The 15,584-nt window shown below is 40.3% G+C and overlaps 1 protein-coding gene across 2 annotated transcripts in view; it reads left to right on the top strand.

Annotated features, from left to right (window-relative positions):
* Positions 1 to 15,270, top strand: part of CCDC14 (coiled-coil domain containing 14) — a 62,997-nt gene extending 47,727 nt beyond the window's left edge. For both annotated transcript variants that reach the window (XM_036351911.1, XM_036351912.1), the window contains 3 exons: positions 1,679 to 1,897; positions 1,973 to 2,105; positions 14,239 to 15,270. In XM_036351911.1, coding sequence (XP_036207804.1) covers positions 1,679 to 1,897; positions 1,973 to 2,105; positions 14,239 to 15,145 — 1,259 coding nt within the window. In that variant the 3' untranslated portion in view covers positions 15,146 to 15,270. The remainder of the gene's footprint in view (positions 1 to 1,678; positions 1,898 to 1,972; positions 2,106 to 14,238) is intronic.
* The last annotated feature ends 314 nt before the right edge of the window (positions 15,271 to 15,584 follow it).

Raw genomic sequence — 15,584 nt, 5'->3', positions numbered from 1 at the left:
GTATCCCCATTAAAAAGTCTAGTGGATAAATTTTCTGTGTTCAAAACTTAGTTTGGCTTCACCCATTATTTCAAATCAGTTAAACCTGAAAAGGAGTGGAAATTAAGTGAGTTATCAGCTGTTAAAGTGTGTGTACATTTTTTGGGATACCGGGATCCCCCAAAAAGGCGATGTTTGTACATCAATGCGTTTCAAACTTCCAGTAGCATTTTAGGATGAATTTCCTTTGTTCAAAGCTTATTCTGGCTGAGAAGAAACATCAATTGATTTATAAGCTGTTAAAGTGCATATACATATTTTGGGAACACCCTATATTTATTTTATGCAAAAGCATTTTCTAGAAAGATACCAAAGTTAATAGTGATTGCCTCTTCAGGGGAGTAAGGGTAGGGCGGGAGGAAGACTCTTCATTGAGAATTATGATTATCATTGGTAATACGTGGTGTGTGAATTTTTTTAAAATTTGTGTGTGATTCTTTCATTAAGAAAGCTTTTAAAAAGGCCCACCCTAGCTGAAATCGGTTTGGTTCAGTGGATAGAGTGTCGGCCTGCGGACTGAAAGGTCCCAGGTTCGATTCTGGTTAAGGGCATGTACCTGGGTTGCGGGCACATCCCCAGTGGGAGATGTGCAGGAGGCAGCTGATCGGTGTTTCTCTCTCATTGATGTTTCTAACTCTCTATCTCTCTCCCTTCCTCTCTGTAAAAAATCAATAAAATATATTTTTAAAAAATAATAAAATAAAATAAAAATAAAAAGGCCCACCTGGAGTGGCTCAGTTGGTTGAGCATTGTCCCATGCACTGAAAGGTTGCTGGTTCAATTCCTGGTCAGGGCACATACCTGGGTTGCAGGTTTGATCCCCATTTGAGGAGCATATGGAAGGCAGCCGGTGGATGTTTCTCTCTCAATTGATGTTTCTCTCTCTCTCTCCCTTCCTCTCTCTAAACATGTGCTTGAGTGAGTGTTAAAAAAAAAATGTTTTAATGCCCAATATATCTATTTGAAAGGAAAGGCATGACTTCTACCAAACAATTAAAAAAAAACAAGAAAATTTAGTATTAACACAGAACTGCCCAAGCATGTAATTTTTAAGTAAAATCAGTATATTCTAATCCTTTTCTTTTTTAAATGCAACTCTTTTCCAGGTTTATACTTTTTATATTTAAAGTATATATATTTTATTGATTTCAGAGAGGAAGAGAGAGGGAGAGAGAAAGAGAAATGTCAATGATGCACTGACCGGTTTGGCTCAGTGGATAGAGCATTGGCCTGTGGACTGAAGGGTCTCAGGTTCGATTCTGGTCGGGGGCATGTACCTTGGTTGTAGGCACATCCCCAGTAGGGGGTGTGCAGGAGACAGCTGATCCATGTTTCTCTCTCATCGATGTTTCTAACTCTCTATCCCTCTTCCTTCCTCTCTGTAAAAAAATCAATAAAATAAATTTTTTAAAAAGAAAGAACTGTCAATGATGAGAGAGAATCATTGATCAGCTCCCTCCTGCACGCCCCCCTCTATGGATAGAGCCTGCAACTTTGGCATGTGCCCTGATCGGGAATCAAACTGTGACCACTTGGTTCAGAGGTCAATGCTCAATGACTGAATCAAGCCACACCCACCAGGCCAAGTTTGTGCTTTTTAAATTGGGGAAACAATTTTTTGATCTGTTTTGTCTTACAGTGTTTTCCCTTCAATCATTGAATAAGTTACTTCAAAATCAATTACAGGAATCACTAAAGAGCCAGGAATTACTACAGAGTAAAAATGAAGAGCTTTTAAAAGTGATTGAAAATCAGAAAGATGAAAACAAAAGATTTGCTGGTATATTTAAAGAAAAAGATGAAACTATACTTGAAAATAAACAGCAATTTGACATTGAGACAACCAGAATAAAAATTGGTATGTATTTGAGCTGTAGTTATGGTCACATTTTAAAAAAGGAATAAGGAAACTGAAACTTATTTGTTGTTTTAGAATTGGAGGAAGCCTTAGTCGATGTGAAAAACTGCCAGTTTAAGTTAGAAGCTGCTGAAAGGGAAAATCAGATATTGGGAATAACATTACGTCAGCGTGATGCCGAGGTGACTCGCCTGAGAGACTTAACCAGGTAATATTGGAATTTGAATAACTTACTCCTTTTCATAGATAGATCTGTAAACTTTAAAATAATTTTAGACCTGTTCTCTTTCCATTCTTTTCTTAATGTTTTTGCTAACTTCTAATGGTTTTTGTTTTCTGTTTCAAATAAATTACTTTAGAATTTCAAACCTGGAAAATGTTTTTTTAAATCATTTGATTCCAGGAAAAGGGCTCTGATGAGGAGCTAAAGACTTATTTAGCAAAATGGTTAAGAGTCTCTGACTCTAAAGCTAGAGAGACCTGAGTGTAATCCTAGCTATACCATGTTTTAGCTATATGACTTTGAGCAAGTTATTTATCTCTCTATACCTCAGCTGTAAAGTGGGGACATGAATAGGGTTGATGGAAGGACAAAGAAATAACTCAGGAGAAGCAGTTAGCACAGTAGCCTTCCTGCCATATCATGATGGGTAAGTCATTAGACTCTTTGAGCCCCATTCATCAGTAAAATGGAAGTTGGCACCTACCCTTAAGATTCCTATGTACCTGAACAAGTCTTTACTCAATAAAATCACCTCAATTTTTATATAATATACTAGAGGCCTGGTGCACGAAATTCGTGCATGGGTACAGTCCCTAGGCCTGGCCTGCAATCAGGGCCTTTTTCCCCAGGAGCCTGCAGTCAGCCCCGCCCCCCGCTGCCACCCACCCCCGGTTCCCCATTCGCTATCAGGTGATTGGTGCCTGACGGCTGGGGGAAGGGACCGAGAGGTTGGCTGTTCCTGCCCGCTTGCCAGCCCTGCCCCTGCAGGTGGCCATCAGGCGATCGGAGCCTGCTGGCCGGGGAAAAGTACCAAGAGGTGGTCAGTGCACCTCATAGTGACTGCTCCAGCAGTTGTTCTGGTCATTCTGCTATTAGGGTCAATTTGCATATTACCCTTCTATTATATAGGATAGAGGCCTGGTGCACAGGTGGGGACCCCTGATCAGGGGGACGGTCACCACTGGGATGGGGCCGCCCTAGGAAAGGGGCCGCCAGTGGTTTGCAGGCCGGCCACTCCCTGCAAGAGCTCCAGTGCGTGTCTGGCCTATCTCACTCAGTCCTGATCAGCCAGACCCCAGCAGCAAGCTAACCTACCAGTTGGAGCGTCTGCCCCCTAGTGGTCAGTGTACATCATAGTGACTGGTCAATCAGTTGACTGTCTGCCCCCTGGTGGTCAGTGCACATCATAGCGAGCAGTTGAGAGACCTTAGCATATCATAACATATTATGCTTTGATTGGTTGAATGGCCAACTGGACGATCGGACACTTAGCATATTAGGCTTTTATTATATAGGATTAGCTTTCGTCGGTGTTTCTAAAATGTTGGCCTATACCAGTGGTCAGCAAACCGCGGCTCGCAAGCCACATGCAGCTCTTTGGCCCTGGAGTGTGGCTCTTCCACAAAATACCACGTGCGGGCACACACGTACAGTGCGATTGAAACTACTTGGCCCATGTGCAGAATTCGGTTTTCGGCCTGGGCGAGTCTATTTTGAAGAAGTGGTGTTAGAAGAAGTGGGGGGGTGTCGGTCGGTCGGGCGACGGGATACGCAGCGCGGGGGAGGTACATTGTTTTGAGGTACATTCGCTGAGGTCGACCCCTTCCAACTCTCCCATCCACACTTGTCTATCTGAAACAAGTATACAAGACGAGTGTGGATCGGAGAGTTGGAAGGGGTCGACCTCAGCGAATGTACCTCAATCAGATTGAGGACGTTTTTAGCAAAGGCCAGCTTAGGAGTACCCTAATTAAGTTGATAACAATGTACCTACCAATATAGTTTAAGTTTAAAAAATTTGGCTCTCAAAAGAAATTTTAATCGTTGTACTGTTGATATTTGGCTCTGTTGACTAATGAGTTTGCCGACACTGGCCTATACCACTCTTTTTCAAAATAATCGAGAGATTTTTCTCTTCTTATGAAAGTCTTTATAAGGTTTCTAAAGAAATAACATCTCTTCGGAGGATACTTTTTGGGTGAAAACTCTGTTGTAATGAACTTTTTATGGTAAAAAGAAGCCAGTCACAAAAGGCATCATATCCTATGATTCCATTTATATGAAAGGTGTAGAATAGACAAACTAATGGAAATAGTAGGCTAATGGTTTCCCAGGGCTGAGGAAAGAGGGGAAAAATAGAGAGTGACTGCTGGTGGGTATAGAATTCCTTTTTAAGGTGATAAAAATGTTCTGAAATTCAAAAGAGGTGATGATTGTACAACTCTATAAAATACTAAAAACCACTAAGTTGTATACTTTTAGAAGACAGAACAGCAAGCAAGCATGGTCAAGGTCGATGAGTGGTTGCTTAGGTGTCACTGGGAGCATCTCTGCCACCCTTAGGTGCTTGATCCTCAGCCCCAAGCAGAAGATCTGGTTCCCTGAGAGTTTTCTTTTCTTCTCACAATTTCCTTAAAATTTTTATTTACTGATTCATTTTAGAGAGAGAGGAAAGGGGGAGAAATAGAGAGAGAGAGAAACATGGATTTGTTGTTTCACTTATTTATGCATTTGTTGGTTGATTCTTGTATGTGTCCTCACTGGGGATCGAACCCACAACCTTGACATATTGGGACGATGCTCCAACCAACTGAGCTACCCGGCCAGGGCCTCACAATTTTTTCTTTACACCACAAAATCCAGCTCCTTTATGCGCATGAAATCAGAAGCTATTATCTTTTATTTATAAAGTACTTTGATTTCTTTTTAAGTTCTCTCTCTCCCATATTTGTTTTATTTGTCCTCAACTCTGGAAGGAAGATTTTAATATCTGCATTTTCATAGATGGGGGAACTGGAACCGTGCAAGTTAAGTATCAATAGAAATTTAATGACAGAGCTGGGACTAGAACTCACATTTCTTGATACCTAGCCATGTTTTCTTTTTATATATACAGACTGACCAGATTATTATGACCACCTGACGTTTGTAGGAAAATTAGCTATAATTTTGCACTGAAGTTGCTAGACGGCCAGACCATTATAAATAGGAGAGCAGGTTGTTTACCACAACAGTAGAAGTGATTTTTTTCTGAAAATATAGGTAAACAATGCAATTTGACAGCCTTTGAACGTGGGATATATTTGAACGTGAGTGGCCAGATTATTATGACCACCCCATCAGTACTTCGTTGGGCCACCTTTTTTGCCTTCAATACTGAGGCGATTCTTCTTGGCATTGACTCCACGAGATGTTGAAAGGTGATGTGAGGAATCTGACACCATGCCTGATGAATAGCACTATCCAGTTCTGTGAGATTTGATGGTTGTGGAACCAGCTGCCTGATGGCTCTTTTAACTTCATCACACAAATGCTCAATTGCATTGAGATCTGGTAATTGTGGGGGCTACCTAAGCAAGGTAAAGTCCCCCTCATGTTCTTGAAACCACTCCTGCGCAATACGGGCACCATGGCATGGCTCATTGCCTTGTTGGAAGAAGCCATCTCCATTGGGATACACCATCAACATGATAGGATGAACTTGATCAGCAACGATACTCAGGTATGTTGTGCTATTCAGACGTTGTTCCACACGGATTAAAGGGCCCAAATCATGCCAGGAAAACATGCCCCAAACCATAACACTGCCCCCACCAGCTTGAAGGGTTGTACTCATGCATGTGGGGTGCATGCTTTCATGCTGTTTCCGCCATCTTCATGATGCAACTGGAAACGTGATTCATCGAACCACATGACTTTTTTCCAGTGCTCGACTGTCCAATCCTTGTGTTCCTGTGCGAATTGGAGACATTTTATCTTGGTAACTGCAGACAGCAAAGGTGTTCGAACAGGCCGTCAGCTTCCATATCCCATACGATGCGGTGTACGGCTAATTTGCCTAAGAACGTCAGGTGGTCATAATCTGGCCACTCACATTCAAATATATGCCATGTTCAAAGGCTGTTAAATCATGTTGTTTTCCCATATTTTCAGGAAAAAATCACTTATACTGTTGTGGTAAACAACCTGCTTCCCTATTTATAATGGTCTGGCCCTCTAGCAACTTCAGCGCGAAATTATAGCTAATTTGCCTACAAATGTCAGGTGGTCATAATAATATGGCCACTCAGTGTGTGTGTGTGTGTGTGTGTGTGTGTATTTTATTGATTTCAGAGAAGAAGGGAGAGGGAGAGATAGAAACATCAATGATGAGAGAGAATCATTGATCAGCTGCCTCCTGCATGCCCCCTACTGGGGATTGAGCCTGCAACTCGGTCATGTGCCCTTGACCAGAATTGAACTCGGGACCCTTCAGTCTGCAGGCTGATGCTCTATCCACTGAGCCAAACCAGCTAGGGCTCTTTTTATTTTATTTTTAATAATCCTTACTCAAGGATATGCCTTTATTGATATGCCTTTATATGCCCCAACCAGGTATTGAACCTGCAACTTGGGCATGTGCCCTGATCCGGAATCAATCCTGTAACCTTTTGGTGCAGGGGACGAAGCTCCAACCAACTGAATCACCTAGCCAGGGCAAATTAAACTGCCATGTTTTCTTTCACTCTTGCATATGTCATGGCATTAGATAAAATAGTTTATTCCTTATAACAATTCCTTGCCTAATGTAGTCTAAGTAAACCTTAGCCTTTTTTAATCTGGGAGATGGATGGATGGATGGATTCATTTGCTTATTCATTTATTCAACAAACATTAATTGTTATTATGTTCCAAATATATATGTGTGAAAAGCTCACAAAAACCTTTAATCACTTTAGTTGCTAAATATCCATATCATCAAACAAAATGTTTATTCCAGTGCTTTATAAGGAGATAACCTTTTTAAAGGATAAACAGGACTAAAAACTATTTAACATGCATGGAGTAAGTGATAGTATAATTATTCCAGAAATTAGCATAAATGGAAGCCCAAAGGAATGAAGGGACTTACCTGACTTTCACAGTTAGTTGGTGCCTCAGTTTGGACCTTAGCCAAGATTTTGGATTTCCTCTTCAGCCGTGCTTACTGCTTTGAAAAGAACAGCTTCTCTCTAACAGAAAATTACTCATTATTGAGAGATTTTTCTACCTTTGTACCTGTGTATTTTTTAAAAATAACACCGTCTGCCTTTTCTGGTGTTCATTAGGAATGAAAAAGGATTCGCTTGCAAATGGCGTCTTCTCTTAACATTTACCCTAACACAGAAGCATAGGAACTGAGAAAGCTTATTAATTCTTATACTGTGTATTATCTGCTCTTAGGAAAGGCTGTCTAAACTATTAAATACACAGTTGTTTTGTTCTCCTTTCCTTAAGACTCAAAAATTTTCATGCCATTTTTTTCCCATTGTTTTCAAGGACCTTTTATTTTTATGCAGGCATGGATCCTGCTTATCTATTAGATTAACTTTAAATGATTATAGAATCATTGTGGGCTGGCTTACCATATGTCTTATAAAGGTTAGTACTACTTGTACATTTTCTGAAGATTGAGTAACACCTTCAAAATGCAAGTACGTATTACCCATTGATGGCAATGTATTTTGTCCTTTAAATTAAAAAGCAAAACAAAATTTAAAAGTCTGTCTTTGAGCTTACTTGTGTCTAAATTCACCCATGTTGGTTATCCTATATAATAAAAGGGTAATATGTAAATTGACCCTAACTGCAGAATGACCAGAACGGCCGCTAAACCAGTCACTGTGAGGCACACTGACCATCTCTTGGTCCCTTTCCCCAGCTGGCAGGCTCTGATCACCTGATGGCCATCCACAGTGGGTGCGGGGCTGGCAAGTGGGCAGGAACGGCTCACCTCTCAGTCCCTTCCCCCAGCCGTCAGGCACCAATCACCCCATGGTGATCAGGGAACTGGGGGTGGGTGGTGGAGGGGGTCCAGGGCTGGTTGCGGGCAGTTGGGAAAGATGGCCCTGATTGCAGACCAGGCCTAGGGACTATACCTGCGCAAGAATTTTGTGTGCCGGGCCTCTAGTTTATAATATGTTTGGTGACACCCTATGCAATTCAATTAATTAGGAACATCTCCAGTACTATACTAGGCTCCTGTGACTACTTTGTACTTCAACATTAAAAAGCAAACTAACAACATCTAGCAGTACAGATTTTTCTACACATTATGCTTATATTTTATCATTTTATCTTTTTTAATGGTCATTGTAAATCTTCTCATTCATCTACCTTGTTCCTTGTCTCTGCAATAATATACTTCAGTCAGATAGATGATGTCTTTTTATGTGTGTTTTTAAGAATCTCTCAGAAAAGAGATTTCACAAAATTTCTGAATGCCTTTCTTAGCCTATTAGGGAGGGATAATGGAACTAGAAGATACACATATAAGTTCTAACGAAAATCCCCCTAAACCGTCTCTCTAAAGGTTTTGAAATACATTTTTATCATTTTTTTAAAATATATTTTTACTGATTTCAGAGAGAAGGGAGAGGGATAGGAGATAGAAACATCAATGATGACAGAGAATCATTGTTCGGCTGCCTCCTGCATGCTCCCCACTGGGGACCAAGCTCTCAACTGGGTATGTGCCCTGATCCGGTATTGAACCCATGACCACCTGCTTCATAGGTCAACGCTCAACCACTAAGCCAGGCTGGCTGGGCCATTTTTATCAATTTTTAGATTTTTCTACAACAGATACAAAACCAATAAAATGTTGGGGGAATATTAATATATTTTCAGTAACTAGTAAATCTTCTAATAACTTCTAAGAGCACTCTTTTTTTGTTGTTGTTAGATTATATTCTTTTTTTATTAATTAAATCTTTATTGTTCAGATTATTACATTTGTTCCTCTTTTTCCCCCCCATAACTCCCCTCCACCCAGTTCCCACCCCACCCTCCTCCCTCACTCCCATCCACTGTCCTCATCCATAGATGCACGATTTTTGTCCAGTCTCTTCCCGCATCCCCCTCACCCCTTTCCCCCCAAGAATAGCCAGTCCACTCCCTTTCTATGCCCCTGATTCTATTATAATCACCAGTTCATTCTGTTCATCAGATTATTAACTTGATTTTCAGATTCACTTGTTGATAGATGTGTATTTGTTGTTCATAATTTGTATCTTTACCTTTTTCTTCTTCTTCCTCTTCTTAAAGGATACCTTTCAGCATTTCATAGAATACTGGTTTGGTGGTGATGAACTCCTTTAGCTTTTTCTTATCTGTGAAGCTCTTTATCTGACCTTCAATTCTGAATGATAGCTTTGCTGGATAAAGTAATCTTGGTTGTAGGTTCTTGGCATTCATCACTTTGAATATTTCTTGCCACTCCCTTCTGGCCAGCAAAGTTTCTGTTGAGAAATCAGCTGACAGTCGTATGGGTACTCCCTTGTAGGTAACTGACTTTCTTTCTCTTGCTGCTTTTAAGATTCTCTCTTTGTCTTTTGCTCTTGGCATTATATTTATGATGTGTCTTGGTGTGGTCCTCTTTGGATTCCTTTTGTTTGGGGTTCTCTGCGCTTCCTGGACTTGTAAGTCTATTTCTTTCACCAGGTAGGGGAAGTTTTCTGTCATTATTTCTTCAAATAAGTTTTCAATATCTTGCTCTCTCTCTTCTTCTGGCACCCCTATAATTCAGATGTTGGTACGCTTGAATCTGTCCCAGAGGCTCCTTACACTATCTTCGTATTTTTGGATTCTTTTTTCATTTTGCTTTTCTGGTTGGGTGTTTTTTACTTCTTTGTATTTCAAATCTTTGACTTGATTTTTGCAATCCTCTAGTCTGCTGTTGGGAGTCTGTATAATATTCTTTATTGCAGTCAGTGTATGCTTAATTTCTAGTTGGTCCTTTATCACAACATTGAGGGTCTCATTAGATTTCTTATAGTTCTCATTAAGTTTATCGGCAGTTTCTAGAAAATTATTGAAAAACCTTAAAAATGTGGTTTTGAACTCTATATCCATTAGTTTGCTTTCCTCCATTTCTGTCATTTATGTCCTTTTTCTTTGTCTCCACATTTTTTATGCTTCCCGGTGTTGATAAAGTGGTTTTCTGTGCTGAGTGTCCTCTAGGGCCCAATGGTTCAGCCTCCCCAATTACCTGAGGTGGACACTCTTGGTGCACCCCCTTGTGGTCTTTGTGCACAGTCTTGTTGTAATTAAGCCTTGGTTGTTGTAGTTATCACTGGGAGGAATTGACCTCCAGGCCAATTGGCTGTGAGAATCAGCTGTGTCTGAAGTGGGAGAACTTCTGTCCTGGAGACACTCCTCTGGGCCAAAACTTGCTTCAATGGGGCTTTGGTGCTCACTGAGTCAGCCCCCTGAGTGTGTCCTTTATGGTTCCACGGAGCTGCAAACTGGATGGTCCCACTCTGACCTCTGGGTTTCCTGGCTCCTGGATCTCTAGGGAGGTGCTAATCTAGCCTTTGCCTGAGGCTATCCAGCAAAAGCCTCCCTGCAGGGCTTGGGCAGGGCGGGTCCCATGGGATCAACAGGGCGGGGCTAGCAGTTATGGCTGCTCTCAGGCCTGCCCTCAGAGGCTCTGCTTCTCAGTGTCCCGGTATTCGCTGCAAGCCCCTCAGAGAGAAAGCTGCCCTCGAGTTCCGACTGATGCCAGACAGTCCCGCTTCTCCCGTATGAGTCTGGGTTCCTAGAGACTCGCCTGGAACTAGAGCTCAGAGCCTGAGACTCCCTCCCGATTGAAAATCACAACCGCGCCCTCAGCCGCCAGCCCACTCCACATGCACCTCCGCACCTTAGTATTTTACTTCCGTACTGCACCTCCTCTGAGTCTCAGAATGCTTTTCTCTTTCCATCTAGTTGTAGAATTTCCACTCAGCCAGCCTTCCTGTGGTTCTGGATGATGTCCGTTCTGGCTTTTAGTTGTTTTTTTGAAGTGGTTGTTCAAGGCAGCAAACTCCGGTGTTTACCTATGCCGCCATCCTCTAAGAGCACTCTTACATGTACTGATAGTTATTTAAAGAAGTACCTATATATATAAAAGGCTAATATGCTAAGTGTCCCTCCCTCCGTCCTGCTGGTTGCTATGATGCACACTGACCACCAGGGGGCAGACACAACCAGAGAGGAGGGAGCCCAATTCCTCACAGGGCCGCATGATTCCACCTTCACCTGTGGGTTATGTTGTTGCTGGGGCACTGTTGGCCCCAAATCTGGTTTACTGCACACTTGTGTTTGCATTCCACACCCTGTATGACAGCAACTTTGCAAAGTGCCCTCTCACACTCTGGGACCCCTCAGGGATATCAGAGAGCCAGTTTCAGCCAATCCCTGCAGGCCAGGCCAAGGGACCCCACCTGCCAGAGGGACCCAGCTTACTCCGAAAATGCCTTTTGAGCCACGGTGCCACCCCAGGTGCAGCCTGCTGGGGAGGGACCACGAGAGGTTGGCTCCAAGGTATGTCCGGCCCATCTTGCTCTGTCCCATCCCGCCGGCCACCTTCTAATTAATTTCCTTTCAATGTGCATGAATCCGTGCACTGGGTCACTAGTATTTTTATAACTAGCTAAGAAAGAACCTTGCATGTCTTATGAAATGTGCCAGTGGTTTTTGTTTTTTTATTAATCCTCACCCAAGGATATTTTTTCATTGATTTTTAGAGAGAATGGAAGCGGGGGGAGAGACAGAGAGAGAGAAACAGGGATGTGAGAGAGACACATTAATTGGTTGCCTCCCACAGGTGCCCCAACCAGGGCTGGGGATCTAGCGTGCAACCAAGGTATGTGCCCTTGAGAATCAAGCCTGGGACCTTTCAATCTGTAGGCTGATGTTCTATCCACTGAGCCAAACCGGCTAGGACTGTGCCATTTTTCTAAGCATTAAATATCACTGGTTTAGTTGTATCCCATGTAATACAAACACAAATATTTTCTCTTTGTACCTATTTTAAGTGCATTAAAATTTCAATTTATTTGCCCTGGCCGGTTTGGCTCAGTGGATAGAGCGTCGGCCTGCAGACTGAAAGGTACCGGGTTCGATTCTGGCCAAGGGCACATGCCCAGGTTGCAGGCTTGATCCCCAGTAGGGGGCGTGCGGAAAGCAGCCAATCAATGATTCTCTCTCATCATTGATGTTTCTGTCTCTTCCTCCCTCTCTCTTAAATCAATAAAGAAATATATTTTTAAAAAATTTCAATTTCTTTAATTATGGAGATTTTTCTTTTAATTTCAGAGACAGTGATGAGTCACATTTTGTTTATACATCAGAAGCTTAATGGTTGACATTAATTTCCATAAACTGAGCTGTTATTAATGTCATTGTCTCTTCCTTCCTTTTTTGATCACTATTTTGTCCACAGCAAAGATAACATTTTTATTTAAGTCTGGAAAGAAACCTCATCATAACTATGTATTCCTTTTCCAAAAATAAATAGAAATTTCAGTATGTAGTTCTGTTTGAATTAATTAGAGGGGTCATTATTCATTTTAGCATTCCTTTAAAGATATGTTCCTGTAGCATTTTTTTTTCTTTTAATAATAGCTCATTAGCTTCTTGGAAGTTATGTGAGAAAAAATGGCAGGAGCCATTGCCATTTGAAAAGCAATCAGAACTCAAAATAGAGCCTGACAGTGTAAGCCAAGTTGGAAAAATATATTTTTTTTGTAGGAAAAAAAAATCATTCATTCTGTATCCAGAGATATAATCACTGCTGTTTAATATAGAGATTTCCTTTTAGTATTTTATTTAGATGTGTGTGACTGTTTACAAAAATAGTATTATATGCATATTACTTATGGCCTGATCTTTTTAATTTAACCTCATATAATGAATATTTCCCCATCAATATTCATTCTTTGCAATATTACTGTAAATGTTGTGATGCAGTTATACCATAATTAACCAAAACAGTCCACTGTATTTGAACGTAAAGATGTTTAATCCATCTGGTTTTTTTAATTCTAAATGATATCTTTATAAACACATCTTTGGGTGCAGCCTCTTGTATATAGTTATATCAGTAGGACAAATTCCTAGAAGTGCAAATTGGTGGGTCAAAAGTGTGGGATATACAAATCTTCTGATGTATTGCCAGTATGTTCTCCAGAAGAGTTAAACCAGTATACACTTGTAGTACCTGCTGCTCTAGGCTTCTCTAACAATGGTGTTTTTATTTTACTGTGTTAATTTGGTAATCCAAAAGATGCACATTTAGAAAATTTTAATTTCTTTGATTAAAAGTTGTACTCTTAAAACATGCTTATTGGCTGATTGCAAGCTTTTAAAATTACCTATTGATGTCCTTTGTATCTTTTAATTTTTTTATTTTTTTATTTTTTTTTCCTTTGTATCTTTTTAAAATTGGTGTGTTTCTTGTCAATATGGACAAATGTGAGTGAATTCAAATAGACTGAGGCTTAGTACAAAATGACAAATGTGAGTGAATTCAAATAGACTGAGGCTTAGTACAAAATGACAAATGTGAGTGAATTCAAATAGACTGAGGCTTAGTACAAAATGGCTTTAATAAGACTACTAATAAAAGTTGCCATAAATGGACACATATTTAGCCCGAAACTGTGCTAAACACATTATCCTTATATTATTTTATCTTATTTAGTGTTCATTGTAATTCTGTAATAGGCATCTTTATTTTGCAGTTGAGGAACTTGAGCTTCAGAAAGGTTGAGTGCCTTGCCCAAGATCACAGCTAGTGGTAGCACTAGTATATGATTCCATTTCTGTCTGACTTCAAACCCTGTGTGGTTTTCCTTAAGTCACACTTTTCCTGGTACTTAGCTGTTGTTTATACCGATTTATGCTGGATAATTTTCTAATCATCCTTTTTTACCAGTATTGCTCCAGTGTCCTTTAAATATATATATTTGAAATGGAGAGAAATAACTTAATTGCTAATAGAATCAACTACCAAAGAAGTAGTATAGTTACCATTTTGCAATGTTTCTCAAGAATAAAGCATCTCCATACCTTAATAGAAAAAAAATGCCATCTTAATTTTAGACATAATAATATTAGATTTGATGCACACCAGGATCTTTTATCATTTGTTATTTTAATTAACTCTTTGGAAAGGAGCATATTCTATGATTTTGTGCTTTTATTTATTTATTTATTTTTGCTTTTCTCCCTATTAAGAACCAGGCCACTTGCCTCAAATTCTTTCTTTTAAACATGATATATAATGTAAGAAATGGGTAAAACAATAATTAGTGTACTAAATTCTTCTTAACAGAACTTTACAGAGCAGTATGGCAAAGCTTCTCTCAGATCTCAGTATGGACACTGCTCGCTCCAAGCCTGGGAATAATCTTACCAAGTCACTTCTGAACATTTATGAAAAACAGCCTCAACATGACCCAATCCCTGCTCAAACTTCCATAATGAGCTACTTAAATAAGTTACAAACACATCGCGCGTTTACACATTCAGAGCCACTTTCTGCAGTTAACAATGAGGAAAACATAGTGCCAGATAGGCCCTATGAAAATGTTCTGCCTTCCAAAAGCCCTCAACACAGTAACACCAGGAAAATGGAGGAAGTATCAGCCCCTGGAATTATTTCTACCCTTTCAAAACAGGATTCTGATGAGGAGAGCGAAATTCCAACTCTAACAGAAGGTGAGTGTAATCTGGATAATACCATTTATATTCCCTTTGCTAGAAGTCCTTCTAAAAGGAAATCACCACTGTCTATGAGAGTATCCCCCCAGCCTCAGATCAGTGTAGCTCCACGACAGCTGCTCAGCAAAGGTGGACCTGTCTCAGAAAAAGAAAATAAATCATGTGCACCTGGAGTTTGTTCTGCCAAAAAGGAAGCAGAAGATGCACCTGAGAAACTTTCCGGAACAGCTGAGATGGAGGACAAGCAGCTCCTCAAGAAAATAAAGGAAGCCATCGGCAAGATCCCTGCTGCCATTGAGGAGCCACAGGATCAGGCTGCGTGCCATGTTCAAGTGAAAAGCAGTGCGGTCTCCGACGGTAGCTTTTTAAATTCTGACTTGACGTCTGACTGGAGCTTCTCTTCTTTCTCAACATTCACTTCTCGTGATGAACAAGACTTCCGAAATGGCCTTGCAGCCCTGGATGCCAACATTGCTCGACTCCAGGAGTCCTTAAGGTTTGGTCTTCTAGAGAAATGAACTCGGAAGAAAACAGATTGAGTATCAATGTAACTTGGTTACATTGAATGTATATTTTAAATTTCTTTATAGAGAAATGATGTTTTATATTAATTATGTGGGGAAAATAAATTGAATAATAAGTTTATTATTGGAATATATTGATACTGTAGAGCTTATAAAAAGTTATCTTAAATTGGCAATTGCTAAGAAAAGAAAGGGAGTTGTAGATAACTAGAGAAATAGTATAAATAATATTTTATTTTAGCACTTAGCAATTAGAGTTCTTTTATTAACCTGCTGGGCTTGGGTTGGAAGGATTCTCTAAAAGATAATTGGAAGGGAATCTCTGGGTACAATTTACTGTATTCACACTAGAGTTTCTCTTTCAGGAGTCCTTTTTTTTTATGGCATTGTGTTTTTTGTATGTGATGCTCTTTGCTACAGGCTGGTGTTTTTG

The sequence above is a fragment of the Myotis myotis genome, unplaced genomic scaffold (genome assembly GCF_014108235.1).
Source record: "Myotis myotis isolate mMyoMyo1 unplaced genomic scaffold, mMyoMyo1.p scaffold_m19_p_2, whole genome shotgun sequence".
Classification (NCBI taxonomy): domain Eukaryota; kingdom Metazoa; phylum Chordata; class Mammalia; order Chiroptera; family Vespertilionidae; genus Myotis; species Myotis myotis.
The sequence above is the reverse complement of the archived record's forward strand: the minus strand, read 5'-3'. Positions and strand labels throughout refer to the sequence as shown.